General features: G+C 42.0%; 1 protein-coding gene across 2 annotated transcripts in view; it reads left to right on the top strand.

Annotated features, from left to right (window-relative positions):
* Window positions 1-18,439, top strand: part of zfyve19 (zinc finger, FYVE domain containing 19) — a 30,166-nt gene that overhangs the window by 2,675 nt on the left and 9,052 nt on the right. Inside the window, exons 2-7 of one of the 2 annotated variants that reach the window (XM_055640949.1) lie at window positions 444-565; window positions 2,797-2,850; window positions 5,860-6,023; window positions 6,220-6,365; window positions 12,846-12,954; window positions 14,671-14,871. In XM_055640949.1, coding sequence (XP_055496924.1) covers window positions 444-565; window positions 2,797-2,850; window positions 5,860-6,023; window positions 6,220-6,365; window positions 12,846-12,954; window positions 14,671-14,871 — 796 coding nt within the window. Of the gene's footprint in view, window positions 1-443; window positions 566-2,796; window positions 2,851-5,859; window positions 6,024-6,219; window positions 6,366-12,845; window positions 12,955-14,670; window positions 14,878-18,439 lie in introns of both variants that reach the window. The other variant, XM_055640948.1, reaches the window with a different exon arrangement.

The raw sequence follows: 18,439 nt of genomic DNA, 5'->3' as shown, positions 1-18,439 counted from the left end.
GCAAGCCATGATTCTCAGTAACTGGTCCACCACATATACCTTGCAGACTGAGGTGAAGTAAGGCAATGCCATTATACCAACCCCCTTCGCAAACTTCTTCATTACAGTACTATGCAATGTCACCAACACAGTTCCCCTGGAATGGAATAAATATACAGGATGAATGGGCTCTGCTCAGTCTTGGCCACGCCCACAAGATCACACCGGCTTCAGTCATCATTTACAGTATACAAATAATGCTTACATATGTCGAATTTGTTCTTTCAGAGCAAAACCCAGAACATGGTTTAATATTCTGTCATAACTTAACCATTGTTTTCATATTTGCCTTATAACAATAGGAGAAAATAGGGAATAGTTGTGAGATAAGCTATTGAAGACCTTTGTATGTGTCTTGTTGTGAATTAATTGACGTTCTTTAACTTGTTTTTTAATTTTGCCAGCTTGCCTGCAAGAACTGTGGCTATGCTTTTTGTTCATCTTGCCTTGGTCACATCGCTTTGGTCCCCCGCTGTGGAAATACACAGCAAAAAGTCTGCAAACAGTGCCATGGAACACTTACAAGGTAAATGATTAAGAGTCAAGAGTGTTTTGTTGTCATAGGCACTGGGACCAGAATAACAAAGTTCTTACTACAACTTTATAGTCACATTAACACAGCAGCACAATATATAACCAAAAATCAAAATGCAACAAATTGTCAGTTATACCACTTAATAGCGCAAGCCTAAATATGCAGTGCAAGCTTATACAAAGGTCCATAATAGTTTGGTGCTGATGTAAGGTTGTGGTTAAGCATGATTCCAGAGCCTCTTGGAGAACCTATTCTTGAATCTAGAGGTAATGGTTCTCGGGCTCCTGTGCCACCTTACCTATTGTGGTTGCGAGATGAGATCGTGGCCAGGATTGTGTGGTTCTTTGATGATGTTATCTGCCATCTTGAGGCAGCAATTCCTGTGGATATATTTGATGGTAGGTAGGCCAATACCTGTGATGCACTGGGGTAATGTCCACCACTTTCTGCAGCCTCCTTCATTCTTGGAATTGATGTGCAAGTTGCATAATCAAGAAAATCAGACATTTACATTGCTCATAAAAATGAAATAAAAAACAGATGTTGGAAATCTCAAATAATAGCAATTGGGCAGCATTTGTTTGAGGGAAGGTTCTCTGTTTCTCTTTCCACGGACTGCTGCCTTACCTGCAGAGTATTTCCAGCAAATTCTGTTTTTATTTCTCGATAATGATATCACCGTTGCAGAACTTATTTTATTTTATATAGCTGATACCATTCGATCGACACTGGAAATAAGCAAACAAATTTTGTTGTTGCATAAAATTGTTCTCTTTGCATGAGGTTTCTCAAATACATTTGCATGCTTGTGTGCTGGTGAATGAAAAAGGGTAAACAACTCATTTTAGTTCCATGGGTAGAGTTTGGGCACCTGGGTTGATCATTCAGTCAACTGCATGTATCCAATATGGTGGTGCAAAGATGGCATATTATGAAAGTGCAATCAGACAAGGCTTTAATTGGTAGACACAAAGTACTGGAGCAATTCAGCGGGACGGGCAGCATCTTTGCAGAGAAAGAATGAGTGATGTTTCGCATCAAGATCCCTTTTCAGACTGATGTCGGGAGTGGGCGGGACAGATAGAATGTAGGCGGAGACAATAAGACTGGTGAGAGAACTGGGAATGGGGAGGGGATGTAGAGAGAGGGAAAGGCTTTATTTGTCTGTGCTTGTTTGTCATTTGCACTGGCGCATTTGCTTTCCTTCCAAGACCACATGGGCAAAAACTATGTAAGGTAACCCAATCTGTCCACAGCATAATTGGAGTTACTTGAATAGAAGTTCTGCTGTAAGTGGTAGCTCTACAATATCAAGGTGTATTAAATCATTTGTTTGATGGCATTATAAATGTGCTTGCTGAAAGCAACTGTAGCAATGTCATCAGATTGATATTTTATTCTTTGCTGTTCATCAAAAAAACATAATAATCCTCTTGTATAGCACATTTTCAATCAATGGTCCTAAGATGCTTCACAGGAGTTTAACCAAACCTAATTTAACAACAAGCTTCATAAAGTATTAAAGTGCGTTTGTGTGAAAATAGGGTAGCCAAGGGCTTAGGACTTTGGCATCTGAAGGCATGGTAACCAGATAAGGAATTAACTTAATTCAATAAATAAATATATATTCGAGGGTTATAGGATTGGAGGATACCAAGGTAAAGTGGGGGCAAAGAAATGGAAGGATTGGAAAAAACGGAGAGAATTTTAAAAAGCATTCTTTAACCATTACCAGTAGGTCAGTGAGCACAAGATGAATTAAGGCTCAAAACATAATTTGGATAACATCAATGGAGATGGGGAGACTGGTTAGGGGCAGTGGAAGAGTCGGATTTAGAGGATACAAAAAGTTAGTCAACAATCTCAGGAGAAAATGAGTTGAGGCAGGAGAAAAAATAGGTAGAGAAATGAATATGACGTTTAATGTTTACACAAGATAACTGAATCAAAAATTGCTTATTGTGAGAATACCTTCTTCATCCTTGTGACTCAGACAGTCAATTGTTATGTGTATCATTATCTGCCTCAATGACCCCACAGTTTTCATTTATGTAATAAGTATCCACAACTGTCATGCGTGAATGGTGACATTTGCTCAAAGACATAAAGATTAGCATCAGTCTGGGAAAGGGGCACAGGCCATGAATGAGGTAAAGCGTGCAAATTAGGAGACACGCAGAGAAGAGAATTTTTAATAAAATAACTTGTTCATTCTTACACAGCACCAAAAAACAGGATAACACTGCAAGATGGTCACCACCAGAGAACTACAAAAAGTAAGAGATTCTGCTTCTAAATTGATGGATAGTATTTATAACATGCATTTTGTAAGCGCTACTATAAATACAGAACTGTATCATCCTTTTGTTCCTTTATTACTTCAGAAATAAAGGTAGGTGAATCTGAATAATGGCAAAGAAATACAGGGACACAAGTACCTGATTCAATCTCTGTTCATTATTAAATTAGAGTATAGGTGGCTCTCATGGAGCAGCCCAGAGGTACAGTGGTTAGGGCTGTTCCAGCAATTGAGTTTGGTTCTGCCTGTGCAGAATTAAACATTCTTCCAGTGACTGTGTGGGTTTCATCTGGCTGCTCTGGTTTTCTTCTATGTTACAAAGATTTTCTGGTAGGTTAATTGACTGATGTAACTGTCCCTAATATGTTGGTGGCAGAAGAATAAGAGATCATTATTGGGTTATGAGAGAGAATAATTTATAGGGAAATAAGAGTACAGGGAATTGTAGTATGGGAATGCTTGGAAGGCTGACATAGATTCAAATATCCCGTCATTGTGAAATGTTGAATCCATGAAAAAGCGTAGATGTGTGCTTGATGGCACAGATGTGATGTTCTGAAGGGCCTGTTTCCATGTTGTATGGCTCTATAATTTCATGGGCCACGTAACTCGGAGCTCGTGGGAAACAGTGGAGCTGCGCGTTGAAAATTCTGCACAGTTTGCTGCATGTGACGTCATCAGCTCGCTTCAGCATGTTAGATTTTAAAAAGATCTCAGATTGGTGAACAATTGTAATTGGTGAACAAAAACTCAAGAAATAATTAATCAAATTTTCAGATGAGGCAATTTTTGAGATCATGGGGTAAATCTCTACTGGAATATGTAAATATTTGACCATTAGCACGTTGGATTTTCGAGGAGATGTGAATCTCGTATGAACAGACACACACACACACACACACACACACACACACACACACACACACACACACACACACACACACACACACCACACACCACACACACCCCACCCCCCCCCCCCCCCCCCCCCCCCCCCCCCCCCCCCCCCACCCCTCCAACATCAGTGTTTTATATTATCATAGATATTCATAAACAGAGAAAGGAATAAGAAATGCGTGCCCTTACTGTGTTGGTGGACACCACGCGACAACCATTACAATTTTTTTTTTTGTATATTCTGATGCCATTTTCGGAAACTTGCCATCAATATGCTATCTTTTCTTATTTTTTGTTGATACCCTATAATGTGCTTGTCAACTTTTTTGAAGGAATTTGAAATTTGACCCCCTTTGTCACGTTTTTGCGTGCAGTATTGTAAAAAGACACACATGTTTTGCTTCTGTATAATGCCTTTTTACAATTGGAAATCAGTTTTCTTTTAACATTTCAGGTAATTTTTTAATTCCTCAAACAATTAACCAATTACCATCACTTGTTCACTATAACAATGGCCCGTTTCCTTTAGAAACATAGAAAATAGGTGCAGGAGGAGGCCATTCGGCCCTTTGAGCCAGCATCACCATTCATTGAGATCATGGCTGATCATCCCCAATCAATAACCCGTGCCTGCCTTCTCCCCATATCCCTTGATTCCACCAGCCCCTAGAGCTCTATCTAACTCTCTCTTAAATCCATCCAGTGATTTGGCCTCCACTGCCCTCTGGCAGGGAATTCCACAAATTCACAACTGGGTGAAAACGTTTTTCCTCACCTCAGTCTTAAATGGCCTCCCCTTTATTCTAAGACTGTGGCCCCCTTGTTCTGGAGTCTGAAGGTGCTCCCACATGTCGATTTCAAACGTTATTTTTGAAAAGTTACATTTTCACTTACTCGACGATCTTTCTTCTTCTGTGCAATGCTCTTAATGCCCACATCTATTCAAGAGTTCAAATATTGTTCTGGTGAGATTCTACTCGCACTCCTTTTACTTTCCCAACAGGATACAAGTAATGAAAGAGAATTGAATGCATAATTAAAAAGAGAAAATGTGTAGGACAATTGGGAAATAGCAGAAGAGTGATAGCTATTGAGAAGAGAGACAATGATCCAAGTATGTCTGCAAGCTGCATAACCTTTCATTCTATCTCAACTCAAACTTGAACTGGGTCAGTTTCTATTAATGGTGTGAACGGTAAGACTGGATAGATGCTTTAATTCAGCATTGAAACCCACACGAGAGCTATTCAGTCTCATTTTGACACCAATGATTTATTCCTTCTTTCTTTTGAAGTGCACCTTATCGCCGCTTAGTACATCTTCTGAAACTCAATAGCTTGTTAGGGTGCGGGAGGTGAGCTCACAGGCATTGACCTTCTCCTCCGTTGCCGCCACCACCGACCGCTATCTTGATTCCAGCAAGTAGTCAATGTTTTCATCTGCCTTAGCTTCTTATAGTTTTGAGCACTTTCATTAGCGCTCCTCTTTGAACTGAAACAGATGAGCCCCAACAGCATGGGTTTAATAGTTAAATAAATCCTTTGACACAATTGTGTCTTCATCATGACAATGTCAAACGCCGATAATCTGCTTTCCAGTTATTCGGAAATACTGGTGGTTTGTCATCTCGCTCATCTGGTGATATTTGCCAAACCTTCCCATTTACAAGGGCCCTGGTTCCTGTGCTGCCTGGCAATTTTCCGTGCTCCCTTTAAACTTACCAGGGTTGCTGGAACATTTATCACTTCTGCTGTGTAACATCTAATAAAAGTGAATTAAAAGTGTATTGGGAGTATTAATATTGCAACATCCAATGGTCTGAAAAATCTACATCCAATGGTCTGAGAAGTCCAGCATCACTTTAATCCTGGGAATGCCAGATTAATGGAGGTTTTCTGTAGCAAACTATTTTTCCATGATTCCAGCGCTCGGGTTAGGCGACTCCCCAAAAATTATCCTTGGCTCTAACTCTTACATATAATAATACAGTTTTTGGTTTTATTTATTTTATTTTTTTTACAAGTGTTACTCTGAATATGTAATTCTTCATGTAATCCAGCTTTCTGTAATGCTATCTTCTGGTGTCTAGGCGGGTAGCTGCTTTGGAAGCCAAACAGCAAGGTCAAACTGCAGTTCACAAAGCAGGGTGTCAGCCACTCAGCCGTGACAATACATCAAAGCACCGGGGTCTTTCGAAAGAGGATCGAGCCATTGCTGAACGATTGGAAAAGCTAAGGGGAGAAACAAAACCAAGTGAGTTCCATTGTTATACAAGAAATGGTTGTGCCAAAGACAGATAAAACTTAGACCAACTAGAATTTTTTTTTTTGTCCTGTTCCTCTGTGAAAATGCAGAATTTGCTGTTTTAATTAGTGAATGATTATGGATCAATCAACCTTGGGGATTTCCTCCATGTTGTACTGTGCCAATGTGTCATTGCATGTTCCAGAATCTATACCATCTCAGAAGGAGATTGAGTGTCGGCTAGCTGCACTGAAGAAGGACTCTCAACGGCCCATGCCTTCCACCAGGGAGATGGAGGACAGGTTAGCCCTGTTAAGAGGCCAGACCCCACCTTCTCAGGCTCCTAAACCCGTAAGGACACCTGTGTTTTTATATCTTGCCAAAAGTACATTACCTATCATTCTTTTAATGATGACAGAAAATGATAAATAGAGCATACATTGCGTTATTGGTTAAGGAGGATGTCATGGCAGTGGTGAGGTGACATTACGAACGGTTCATCTGGTAAGGCTACATGGGTGGATCTGAGTAACAAGAAAGGATGATCACCTTGTTGGGGGTGTACTACAGACCCAAAATAGTCAACGGCAGTTTGAAGAACAAATATGCCACGGGATTGCAGACAGCTGCAAGTCCAATAAGATTGTTAAAGTAGGGGATTTTAACTTTCCCAATATTGACTGGGGAAAATCATAGTGTGAAAGGCTTAGATAGGGTGCAGCTTCTCAAAGATGTTCAGAAGAGTTTTCTACAGCAATATATAGGGAGCCCCACGAGTGAGAGGGCAATACTTGATCTAGTCTTGGGAAATTGAAGGGCAAGTGAATTAAGTGTTCATGGAAGAGCATTTTGGGACCAGTGAACACTGTTCGATTAGAATAAAGATAGTTATGGATAGGGACAGAGAGGGCCCACATGTTAAAATGCTAAATTAGGGAAAGGCCAACTTTGAAGGTAAGAGAGAAAGTCTCGCTCAAATTGATTGGGGCAGGTTTCAGGGGAAAAGGGAGAAATTGATGCATCGGTCAAGATTAAGAAGCACACATGGCAGCTGGGATCAAGTGTATCCCTGGAGGAGTTACGAAACTAAGGAGTAAAGTAAAAAAGGAAATCAGAAGGACAAAAAGGGACCATGATATAGCTCTGGCAGATAGCATTAATGGCAATCCCAAGAGATTTTATAAATATACTGGACCAAGTGGGACCTGTTGGGTCCCTGTCACACAGGAGGCCTGGTCCGTCAAGCAATCCGTTCCCCAACGCAATATTCCACCACTCACCCACAGCCCCCACGGGAGGCCTGGCCCTCCAACGCAACCCGTTCCCCTTTCTCCAACACAACCCGTTCCCCCAACGCAATATTCCAGCACACACCCACAACCGACAACTGCGCAGGGGCTGTTCATTTCGCCTTATTCAGCCTCCTTCCATTTTAAACTTTTTTAAAAAAGCATTTGCACTTGCTAGCTAGCAGAACTCGGTGTACTTGGATAGCAACAATGTTGCGAGCAGGGCTAAGCACAGGGGACAAGCAAAATACTTTTTTTCCAAGTTTTTAGAGATTTTTAAACATTTTCATAAATATCTCGAGGAATAATGCATTGATTTTTCAGATAAGGTGATTTTTGATTTCACGGGATAAATCTCTACCGGAATATGTAAAAATGTTACTGTTAGCGCGTCGTTTCTTCGAGTAGATGTGATCACACACAACGGGATAAATAAACACACACACACACACACACACAATTTTATAGTTATAAGGATAAGGGGGGACTATGGTAATGAGAGAGTGGGACCCTTAGGAATCAAAGCGGTCAACTCTGTGGAGCCACAGGAGATTGGCAAGGTCCTCAATGAGTGTTTCTCCTCTGAATTTACTGAGGAGAAAGACATGAGGACTTAGGAAGTTGGGGCAGTCAATGGAAGTGTCTTAAAAGCAGTCAGTCTTACGGTCGAAGAGGTGCGAAAAGTATTATCGTTTATGAAGGTAGACTAATCTCTAGGGCCTGACCAGATATATCTGAGGACATTGTGGGAAACCAGAGACGAAATTGCAGGAGCCTTTCTTGAAATTTACATCATCTTTAAATCCAGGAGAGGTGCCCGAAGACTGGAGGGTGGCAAATGTTGTGCCTCTATTCTAGAAGGGTTGCAAGGAATATGTTGGGAACAATAGGCCAGTGAGCTTAACATCTGTAGTTGGAAAGATACTAGAGAGTATTCTGAAGGATAGGATATACAGGCATTTAGAAGGACTAGGGCTGATTAAGGATAGTCAGCATGGGTTTGTACATGAGGTGTCGCTTCTCACAAATTTGAGTGAGTTTTTTGAAGACATGACCAAAAAGGTAATTGAGGGCAGAGCTGTAGATATTGTATATATGGACTTCAGCAAAGCATTCAACAAGGTTTTGCGTGGTTGGCTGTCCTGGAAAGTTAGATTGCATGGGATCCAAGGAGAGATAGTTGAATGGATACAAAATTGACTTCATGGAAGGAAGCAGAGGGTGATGGTGGAAGGTTGCTTTTCGGTCTAGAAGCCTGTGACTAGTGTGTCTCGGGGTTCGGTGCAGGGCCCGTTATTGTATGTCATCTATATCAATGATTTGGATGACAATATACACAGCAAGATTAGCAAGTCTGCCAGAGGAGGTAGTTGCCTATCCCAACATTTAAGAAACAGTTAGACAGGTACATGGATAGGACAGGTTTGGAGGGATATAGGCCAAACGTGGGCAGTTGGGACTAGTGTAGATGGGACATGTTGGCAGGTGTGGGCAAGTTGGGCCGAAGGGCTGTTTCCACACTGTGTCACTCTATGGCTCTATGAAAAGAAATGAAAACGACTAAGTACTTCATGCTAGACTAGGTTTAATGTTGTGTACTTTTGCGAACATTTGACTGTAATCTGATGAACAGCTGAACATAGTGCCCTCCATAATGTTTGGGACAAAGACCCATCATTTATTTATTTACTTCTGTACTCCAATTTGGGATTTGTAATAGAAAAATCACACGTGGATAAAGTCGATTTTTAATAAAAGCCATTTTTATATATTTTGGTTTCACCATGAAGAAATTACAGCAGTGTTTATACATAATGTGCCCGTTTCAGATCACCATAATGTTTGGGACACAGCAATCTCATGTAAATCAGAGTAGTGATGTTTAGTATTTTGTTGCATATCCTTTGCCTCCAATGACTGCTTGAAATCTGCGATTCATGAACATCACCAGTTGCTGGGTGTCTTCTCTGGTGATGCTCTGCCAGGCCTGTATTGCAGTCATCTTTAACTTATGCTTTTTTTGGGGGCTAGTCCCCTTCAGTAGGTATGTTACAAAACCTACCTGAATCGTGGCTGAGCATCTGCCCCACCCCTTGTGTGTGATTTTGGCGCTGTTTAGAGGGGGCGGGTTTAAAACGCGATTTTTACTAGGCTGTTGCAATCGAAAATGTTCAGCCTAGTAAATTATTAACGGAAAATCGCTGAAAAACCCCGTCGCAAAAGGTATTATTAGTTTTTATGGCCTTGTAAAATAGTTCGAGTAGTTTAAAAATCACTCTCTAAACTCGCAACCTCTCGCAGCCCCAGGGTTTTATAAAGCAAACAATTAAAGGTATGTACCTTATTTTTACATTAAATGGGGCATGTATATAACCCTGTATATAAAGTTTTCTATAGCGAGTAGCTCATTTTGGGCTTTTTATATCCCGCAGTATTTTTCTGGGCATTTGAGGGCACAAATCCAGCGCAATGTGAACGTTCTAAACCAGCGCGTTCACAGGAACCCACTAGAAAGCCGATTTAAATTGACTTTAATTTACAGCAATTGAACACCTAAATAGCCCGTGTCCAAATAATATTCACAAATAATTCACAATAAAACATGATTTTTAAATCTCATTTACATCAATTTATAGGCCAAATGCTTCCATTTGGCCTATAAATTGATGTAAATGAGATTTAAAAATCATGTTTTATTGTGAATTATTTGTGAATATTATTTGGACACGGGCTATTTAAAAATGTTAATCATTTATTAAGAAATGGATAGATGTTTAGATCTAGTAAATTGAAGTTTGAAATTAGCTACAATTGGGTAACTAACTAATTATATGCTTTAATTTCAGGTCATCCAAGTTAGATTATTTTTATTTTATGGTTCAATCTATGATAACTGAAAATTTCATTCAGTTCTCTTAATTTTTAAGAAGGTTGTGTGCTTTTGACTGTCCACAATCACAGCTTTTTTGTTATGTCCATAGAAAATCAATAGGGAACAAGATGCTAATTTCCGAGTATGAAAATGGCCATAACTTTTTTATTACTTGAGATATGAAAGTGAATTAGGTGTCAAATTAAACTTATTGTTATGCTTTATCTGATGGGATAAATTGCAGACTTGATTTTTTAAATCTCAAAATTTTGTAACATTGCTACCTTCAGTTTTCTCTTCAGCATAAGAAAGGCATGCGCAATTGGGTTCAGATCAGGTGACTGACGGCCATTCAAAATTGACCATTTTTTAGGTTTGAAAAACTCCTCTGTTCCTTTAGCAGTATATTTGTGATCATTGTTTTGCTGTAGAATGAACTGCTGACCAACTTGAGTGGATAGGATGTGTCTATAAACTTCAGAATTCATTATGCTACTACCATCAGCAGTTGTATCATCAATGAAGATGTGAGCCAGTGCCTTCAGCAGCCATACATGCCCAGGCCATAACACCCCCACCACCGTTTCACAGATGATGCGGTATGCTTTGGATTCTGGGCAGTACCTTCCCTCGTCCATACTTTGTTCCTGCCATCACTCTGATATAAGTTGATCTTTGTCTCATCTGTCCACAATACCAATACTTTTTTTCCAGAACTAGTTCCCCCAACCCCCCACCCCCGCTCTCGTGACCTTCCAACTGGATTGGCGCGGCCTTTCCCGCCGGAGCTTCAGCGGCGGCTCAGCACTGGAATCAGAGCGGAGCAGGCGATGCCTTACCTGGGTCGCCTTTTGAAGCTCCGGAGTGTTGGGCATGCTGCTTCAACATCATGGAGCTGTGGTTTGTGGAGCTCCCAGCCGCAGGTGGCACTGACTTCAACATTGCGGAGTCCTGGGATCTCTTTGTCGTGGGCCGCCAGTGTGAATCTCCACCCAGCTTGGCCTGTGGACTTTAGGAGCCGTGGTCTCCGGTAAGAAGTGGCCGATTCGGAAGTCCACGCTGCTGAGGGTTTTCTTCCGTTCCAACATCGGAGTTCCATTATCTCGGCGAGAGGGCCTGAATATCGGGCCGCCCGTAGCTGCGACTCGCGGGTGAACAACAGAGGAAGATGACTGAACTTTGGTACTACCTCACAGTGGGAAACTTTGATTCCACTGTGTGGGGATGTTTATGTCAAAGACTATTATGTTCTGTGTTCTTTTTTATTCATATGGCTGTATGGTGACCCCAAATTTCATTGTACCAATTGGTGTATGTGATAATAAATGTCTCTCGAATCTTGGTTGCTCTTTTAAGTACTCCTTGTAGCGTCTGTATTTCTGTTCAGGAAGTCTTCTGCAGACAGTGGTCATTGACAAATCCACACCTGACTCCTGTAGAGTGTTTCTAATCTGTCGGACAGGTGTTTGAGAATTTTTATTTATTTATAGAGAGCATTCTTCTGTCATCAGCTGTGGAAGTCTTCCTTGGCCTGCCAGTCCCTTTGCGATTAGTAAGCTCACCAGTGCTCTTTCTTCTTGATGATGTTCAAAACAGTTGATTTTGATAAGCCTAAGGTTTGGCTGATGTCTCTAACAGTTTTCTTCTTGTTTCTTAGTCTCATAATAGGTTATTTGACTTTAATTGGCACAACTTTGGTCCTCATGTTGATAAACAGCAATAAAAGTTTCCAAAGGTGATGGAAAGACTGGAGGAAAGACTAGGTGCTGACAGCTCTCTTATAGGAGAGGAGGCAATTAAATACACCTGAGCAATTACAAAGACGTGTTACAAACATTACGGTGCCCTGAAATAGGGGGACTATGTATAAACACTGCTGTAATTTCTACATGGTGAATCCAAAATGTATAAAAATGGCCTGTAATTAAAATCTGACAATGTGCACTTTAACCACATTTGATTTCTAATGGATGTATTCAAGTTCTCTGGATGCTTTCAAGAAAGAGCTAGATAGGGCTCTTAAAAATAGCAGAGTCAGGGGATGTGGGGAGAAGGCAGGAACAGGGTACTGATTTGGAATGATCAACCATGATCACATTGAATGGCGGTGCTGGCTCCAAGGGCCGAATGGCCTACTCCTGCACCTATTGTCTATTTTTTTCTATTACAAATCTCAAATTGTGGAGTACAGAGGCAAAAAAATGGTGGGTCTTTGTCCCAAACATTATGGAGGGCACTGTGCAAATTTTGGCAGAGAACTATTTTTCCTGCTGGTGCTCTCCAGCTCCTTACGAAATGGACAGATTTAAATTGTGTGTTTGACACATTGTTTACTGGGGTAGATCCTGGTCTTGCCCATTGCCACCCTGGCTGAGATCAGTTTCCTTCAGTTTCGATTGTGAAATAACTTAACCACCACCAGGCGTTACGTATGCTGAGTGTTCTTGAGCACGTGGTCATTTTATGAAGTTTGAACAAATTAACATTTCAGTTGTAAAAATGAATACAATTAAATGTTTTCCTCACAATGGGCCTAATTTGAGCCATTAATTAAATTGAGAGTTCCATATTCCTAGCAATAAAAATAAGGTTCACTGGATCCCAAGTATGGCAGTGCAGATTTCTGTCGAGCTTATTTGCAAGTTGTTAAATTCTCTTATCTTATGCTAGAATCATCAGGCTCCTGATAGCAGGTCTCAAGCAGAGCAAGCCAATGACCTATTCAAACAGATGTCTGAAGAAGCAGCCATAGATGAGAAGTACGGCTCTGGTATTGAAGGTAAAGTAGACATTTTTTATTTGCATTATGTTTGATATTTATCAGGGCTGCCAACTCTAAGGCTTTGAGCATGAGACTCACGCCCTCAAGCAAACTCTCACGACCTCATGCTCATCAGAAATTTCTCACGCTCAGTGGTGAGAAATTTTGTGATCAACAAAAATTTCAAAACTCTGATAAACTGCATGGTCCGCTCGTGTTGGAGAGCAGGGGCTGAGGGAGGGATGGGAGCAGAACCAGCGGCCGGAACAGATGCGGGGAGCCGGGACGAACGAGTGTTTGCCGGGGCCGGCGTGTCGCTCGCTGCAGCTCTGGCCATGGAGCACTCCGGACCAAAGTGCGAGTGTTCCGGGCGTTGGAAGCGTTGCACCGCTGCCGCGAGAGTCTCTGTGCCGAAGGGACGGACTCTCAAAGGGAGGTGGAGAGAGAGAGAGAGAGGGGGAAGGTGACAGGGAGACGGGGGGGTGAGAGGAGAGAGAGAGAGGGGAGAGACGGAGGGAGTGAATGGAGAGAGAGAAGAGGGGGGGGGGCAGAGAGAGGGGGGGGGGGTGTGAGAGGGGTGAGGGGGAAGAAAGGGAAGAGAGAAGGTAGGGGAGAAGGGGAACAGGAGTGGTAAAAGAGAGAGGGGGAAAGAGAAACGGGGGAAAGAATGAGATAGTGGGTAAAGAAAAAGAGATAGAGACAGAGGAGAAAGAGAGGGCAGAGAGGGCACGGGGAAGAGTGAGGTAGGAGGGAGAAATGGGGAAGAGAGGAGAGAGGGGAGAAGAGAGAGAGGTGAGAGGAGAGACGGAGAGAGAGAGGAGAGTGTGGAGAGAGGGGGGGAGAAAGGTTGGGGGGGAAGCGAGGGGAAGAGAGAGGGGGGTGAGAGAAGAAAGAGAGAGAGAATTAGGGGGAAGAGAGGGGGGAGAGAGAAGGAAAGGGGAGAGAGGAGAGGGGACAAGAGAGGGGGAAGAGTAAGAGGGGGAGAGAGAAGGGGAGAGAGGAGAGAGGGTGAGAGAGAGGGAGGGGGAGAGAGAGAGGGGAGGGTAGAGATAAAGGGGGGGGAGAATGGGGGGGGGGGGGGGTTGAGAGGACACAGAGCGGGGTGAGAGAGAGAGTCTCTGGGTCGAATTTGCCTAGGTGACCGGCATGGATCAGGCTGCGGATCGGTGCATCCTGGAGGACAACCAGTGGCTGCTGGAAGTAAGTACCAAGCACTGGGTAGAAACGGTGGAAGGTAGTGGACTTCAAATGGGGGGGTGGTTGGAGAAAGCATCCTGTTTGCCTTCTAGATTTTCACTTACTGTAACTGCAGGAAAAATGTTCCCGATGTTGGGGGCGTTCAGAACCATGGGTCACAGTTTAAGAATAAAGAGGGGGGGCAGTTAGGACTGAGATGAGGACAAACACAAGTACAACTTCCTGTTGTACTTGTGTAATGGCTTCATTGTACTCCAATTGTGTGATCTAACTGGATAGCATGCAATCATTTTTCACTGTATCGCAGTTCACGATACCATAACAATAAACCAATGTAGTTGATGTTCATGTATAAGCCCTTTTATGAGGTTAGGTCCTATGCACTTCTCATTAGAGGCATCTGTGCATAGATTGGATTCCATTTTTAGCTCTGTCACAACTCAGTAGCTTCTAAAAGGCACATCACATGGTTACAATTATACTCCAACCCCACTGAATATCATATAATAGGGGGATGATGTTTTGTGTTGGGCACAGATGACGGAATGAATGACCTGAATAAAGGAATTGATCCGCGAAACTTCAAATGTGACACTGCTAAAAACATCAATCTTCTCGAGGAGAATTATCTCATGGACCAAGCAACAGCTGAACTGAAACAGGATAACTTGCAACAGGAGCGTATCTTAAAGATATCCAGGAGACTGGCCACATTGAAAGGAGACGATCCGAATGCTGGTGAGTGTAGGTGACTTTTAATAATTTAAATGACTATTTCCAAAGTTTTAAAAATGTTATCTCATGATGTGGGGGGATTGCTTTTTTAGAGGGTGATACATTCTTTCACCCCACTGTTGCAGTTGTTAAAGAAAATAAAGAAAGTTGTTAAAGAAACGCATCCAGGTTTTCTGGCAAGATTGCCAACATGAGGACAGCAGCATGGATTTGGATTGTTATGATTCCTGGTGTTAGGTCTGAGATAAACGGATGGAAGGCTCTGCTTGCTACGTGCATGGTCAGCCAGTGGATTATTGCGCTGAAACAGATGGCTTTTGTTTGCTGAGCAAAACTTCTTTAAAGTCCACAGGTTTCCTGTTACTTCTCGAATTCAGTTGAGATCTGAAGGTCACTTATTCTGTTCTGCTGAAGTCAACCACTTCTGCTATGGACTTTCATGGAGCTCTCCACTTCTGCTATGGACTTTCATGGAGGTCGTGCCATTAACTTTTTGGCTTCCCTTTATGTTAAAACTCACACTTGCTTTGATTAAACTCCATCTGCTATTTCTCTGCCCCTTTCTATAGCTGATCTATATTCCACTGTATACTTTGACAGCCTTCCTCACTGTCAGCAACTCCTAATTTTGACGGATCAGCCTACCATGAGAGAGTTTATCGAATGCCTGCTTAAAATCCATGCAGAAAACATCCACTGTCCTACCCTCATTAATCATTAAAATCACCCCTTCTAAAAAAATCTGTTAAGTTTGTAAGACATGACCTGCCACAGACAAATCCATGCTGACTGTCCCGAATTAGCCCATTCTCTTATAAATGTGAGTAAATTCTATCCTGAATAATACCCTCCAATAGCTTCTAACCACTAACATGAGACTCCTCATGGTCCTATAATTTTCTAGATTACTACACTAAGTGGGACCCGTTGGGTCCCAGCATCCACACGGGAGGGCTGGTCCCCCAACACAATATTCCATCTCTCCACCAATTCCAATATTGGTGACCAGTGGGGGGGGAGGGACTTTCTGGAGTGCTGGTAGGGGTGTTGTGGGCTGAAGATACTGGTTTCCAGAGGGTTAATATGGACATTGTGGGCCGAATGGATTATTGGGCTGGCGGCTCAGTCACTCAAGCCTGTTGTGCTGGCAGCTCACTCACTCATGGCTGGTGGGCTAGTAGTTGACTCACAGCTATTCCTTGAAATTCCGTTTCAAACAGGGTGCAAGGCCACCAAATTCAAGTGCAGTTTCATACCATTTCAAGCAGGGTCCAAGGCCACTAAAGACTGAGTCGTGACCTCTCCCTCTTCCATCTTGCAGAGACTGAGCCATGCCCACACTTCTGGGTTTTATAGTCCCCCCCCCCCCCCCCCCCCTCCCCCTCGCACCAGAAGGGGCGTGGCCTTCATGGCGTGATTGACGGGAGAGAGAATCCCAACATTTTTTAAACACTAATAACTCTTTTGTTTTTCATCGATGGGAAAAATCCTCGGCACCTGATGAGCGGAGGGGGACTCTCCACAGGATGGTGCCCTGAAATGGGGGACTATGTATAAACACTGCTGTAATTTCTACATGGTGAAACCAAAATGTATAAAAATGGCCTTTATTAAAATCTGACAATGTGCAATTTAACCACATGTGATTTTTTTTTTTTTCTATTACAAATCTCAAATTGTGCAGTACAGAGGCAGATAAATAAATAACGGGTCTTTCTCCCAAACATTATGGAACACTGTATGAAAATCCTTGAGATTGTCTTTATTCAGATTCGCCAATAACCTTTCATGACTCTTTTGGCCCTTCTAATTGCCAGCTTGAGTTCCTTTTTGCTTACTTTATATTCCTTAAAGGCCCTGTTCGATTTAATCTTCCTAAATCTTAATATGCTTTCTTTTTCTTTTTGTCCAAATTTATAACCTCTTTGGTCATCCATGGTTTCTTTGACATCCTTGTCCCTCTTCCTTGCTGTAATATGCCGGTCCTGAACTTTAAACAACTGGCCTTTGAATTACTCCCACATGTCAGGTGGGGATTTACCGAATCACAACAGCTCACAATTGACTCTCACTATCTCCTGCCTAATAATGCTGTAGTCTGTATTACCTCGATTTTGCACCTTCTAAGGTCAAGACTTATCCTTATACATAACTATATTAAAATTTAAGGAGTTGTGACAGCTATTCCCAAAGTGCTCTTCCATTGAAACACTAGTCACCTGGACAGGCTAATTTCCCAATATCAGGTCCAGTACGGTCTTTCCTATCCACATACTGTTTCAGGAAACCCTCTTGGATATACCTAACAAAATAAGCCCAATATAAACCTTTTGCACTGTGTAAGTCCCAGTCAATATTAGGAAGTTAAATTTGCCCACGATGACGACCCTGATTCTTTTGCATCTTTCCATAGGGAAAGGATACAACTTCTTGGAGCTATTCATGAGAATGGTGTGGGTCTATGGTTGCTGAAACCTTTGTTCAGCAGTAAGCAGGCCTAACTACCACTTAACTACGCCCTCAAAACTGCAAGAATGTCATGGGCTCACTTATTTCAAATGCTCTTTGCAAAAGTTTAATTTAGAGATACAACATGGAAACAGGCCCTTCGGCCCATTAGGTCCACGCCAACCATCAGTCATCAAGTGATTGTGATCCAAGGATGAAAGGTTACATTGTTGGAAAACTGAAATAAAATGCAGAAAAAATATATAAAGAGAAGGCTAGGCTATATGAAGAAGGTACAATGGCAAAGTTGACAGTATGACACAAACATCTATGTAAACATAGTGTTAGAAAGCTTGAAAGGGAACAAAGAATGCACCATTAATACCATGAAAATTGTCCATTGTCAGGATGATGTATATCTCCCAATGTACTGTCTGTGTGGCGACCATGTTCTCCCTGTGACCCAGATACTGTAGCTTCCTCATGCACCCCAAAGATTTGTGGGTTTGTTTGTTAATTGGTCACTGTAAGTTACCCCTAGTATCTGGTAGAGTCTGGTGGTGGATGTGGGGTGGTAGTTTGATGGGAATGAAGAGAGAATAGAATAAGATCAATTTAGTATTTGTTTGAAGGGTGTTCAATTGTCAGTGTGGATTTGGTGTGCTGAAGACCTGCCGTAATGTTCAATGAATCTATAATTACAGGTTTCAGGGATGTTAGTTCTTGACCAAAGCATGGAATTGCTAGGGTAGATTGGGTTCCTTTCAAGAACCAAATTATGCCCATCCATCAGTTAACCTAATCAAGATTACATCTTCCGGGAGGCCCCATTTTATTCAGATATACCTCCAGAAACTCTGGAACAGTTTGCAAATGTCAGACAGGGTTTCAAATGCCATTTATGTAGAATAATGAATAACAGAGAGGGAATTATAGTCTGGAATCCAACTACGTAAGGAAATGGTTGTGTGTAGAATGATTTAATTGTATGTTCAGATGCCAGAATAAAGTCAGCATTCTATGCATTGAAATAAATTGTCAGCCCTGAACCAGATGACCTGAAATCTACCCTCCAAGTTTCATGATTGCACTGCCTGCACAGTGAGAATGTTCATAATTGGTT

The sequence above is a fragment of the Leucoraja erinacea genome, chromosome 9 (assembly GCF_028641065.1).
Source record: "Leucoraja erinacea ecotype New England chromosome 9, Leri_hhj_1, whole genome shotgun sequence".
Lineage (NCBI taxonomy): Eukaryota > Metazoa > Chordata > Chondrichthyes > Rajiformes > Rajidae > Leucoraja > Leucoraja erinaceus.
This window is presented reverse-complemented; position numbering and strand designations above follow the sequence as displayed.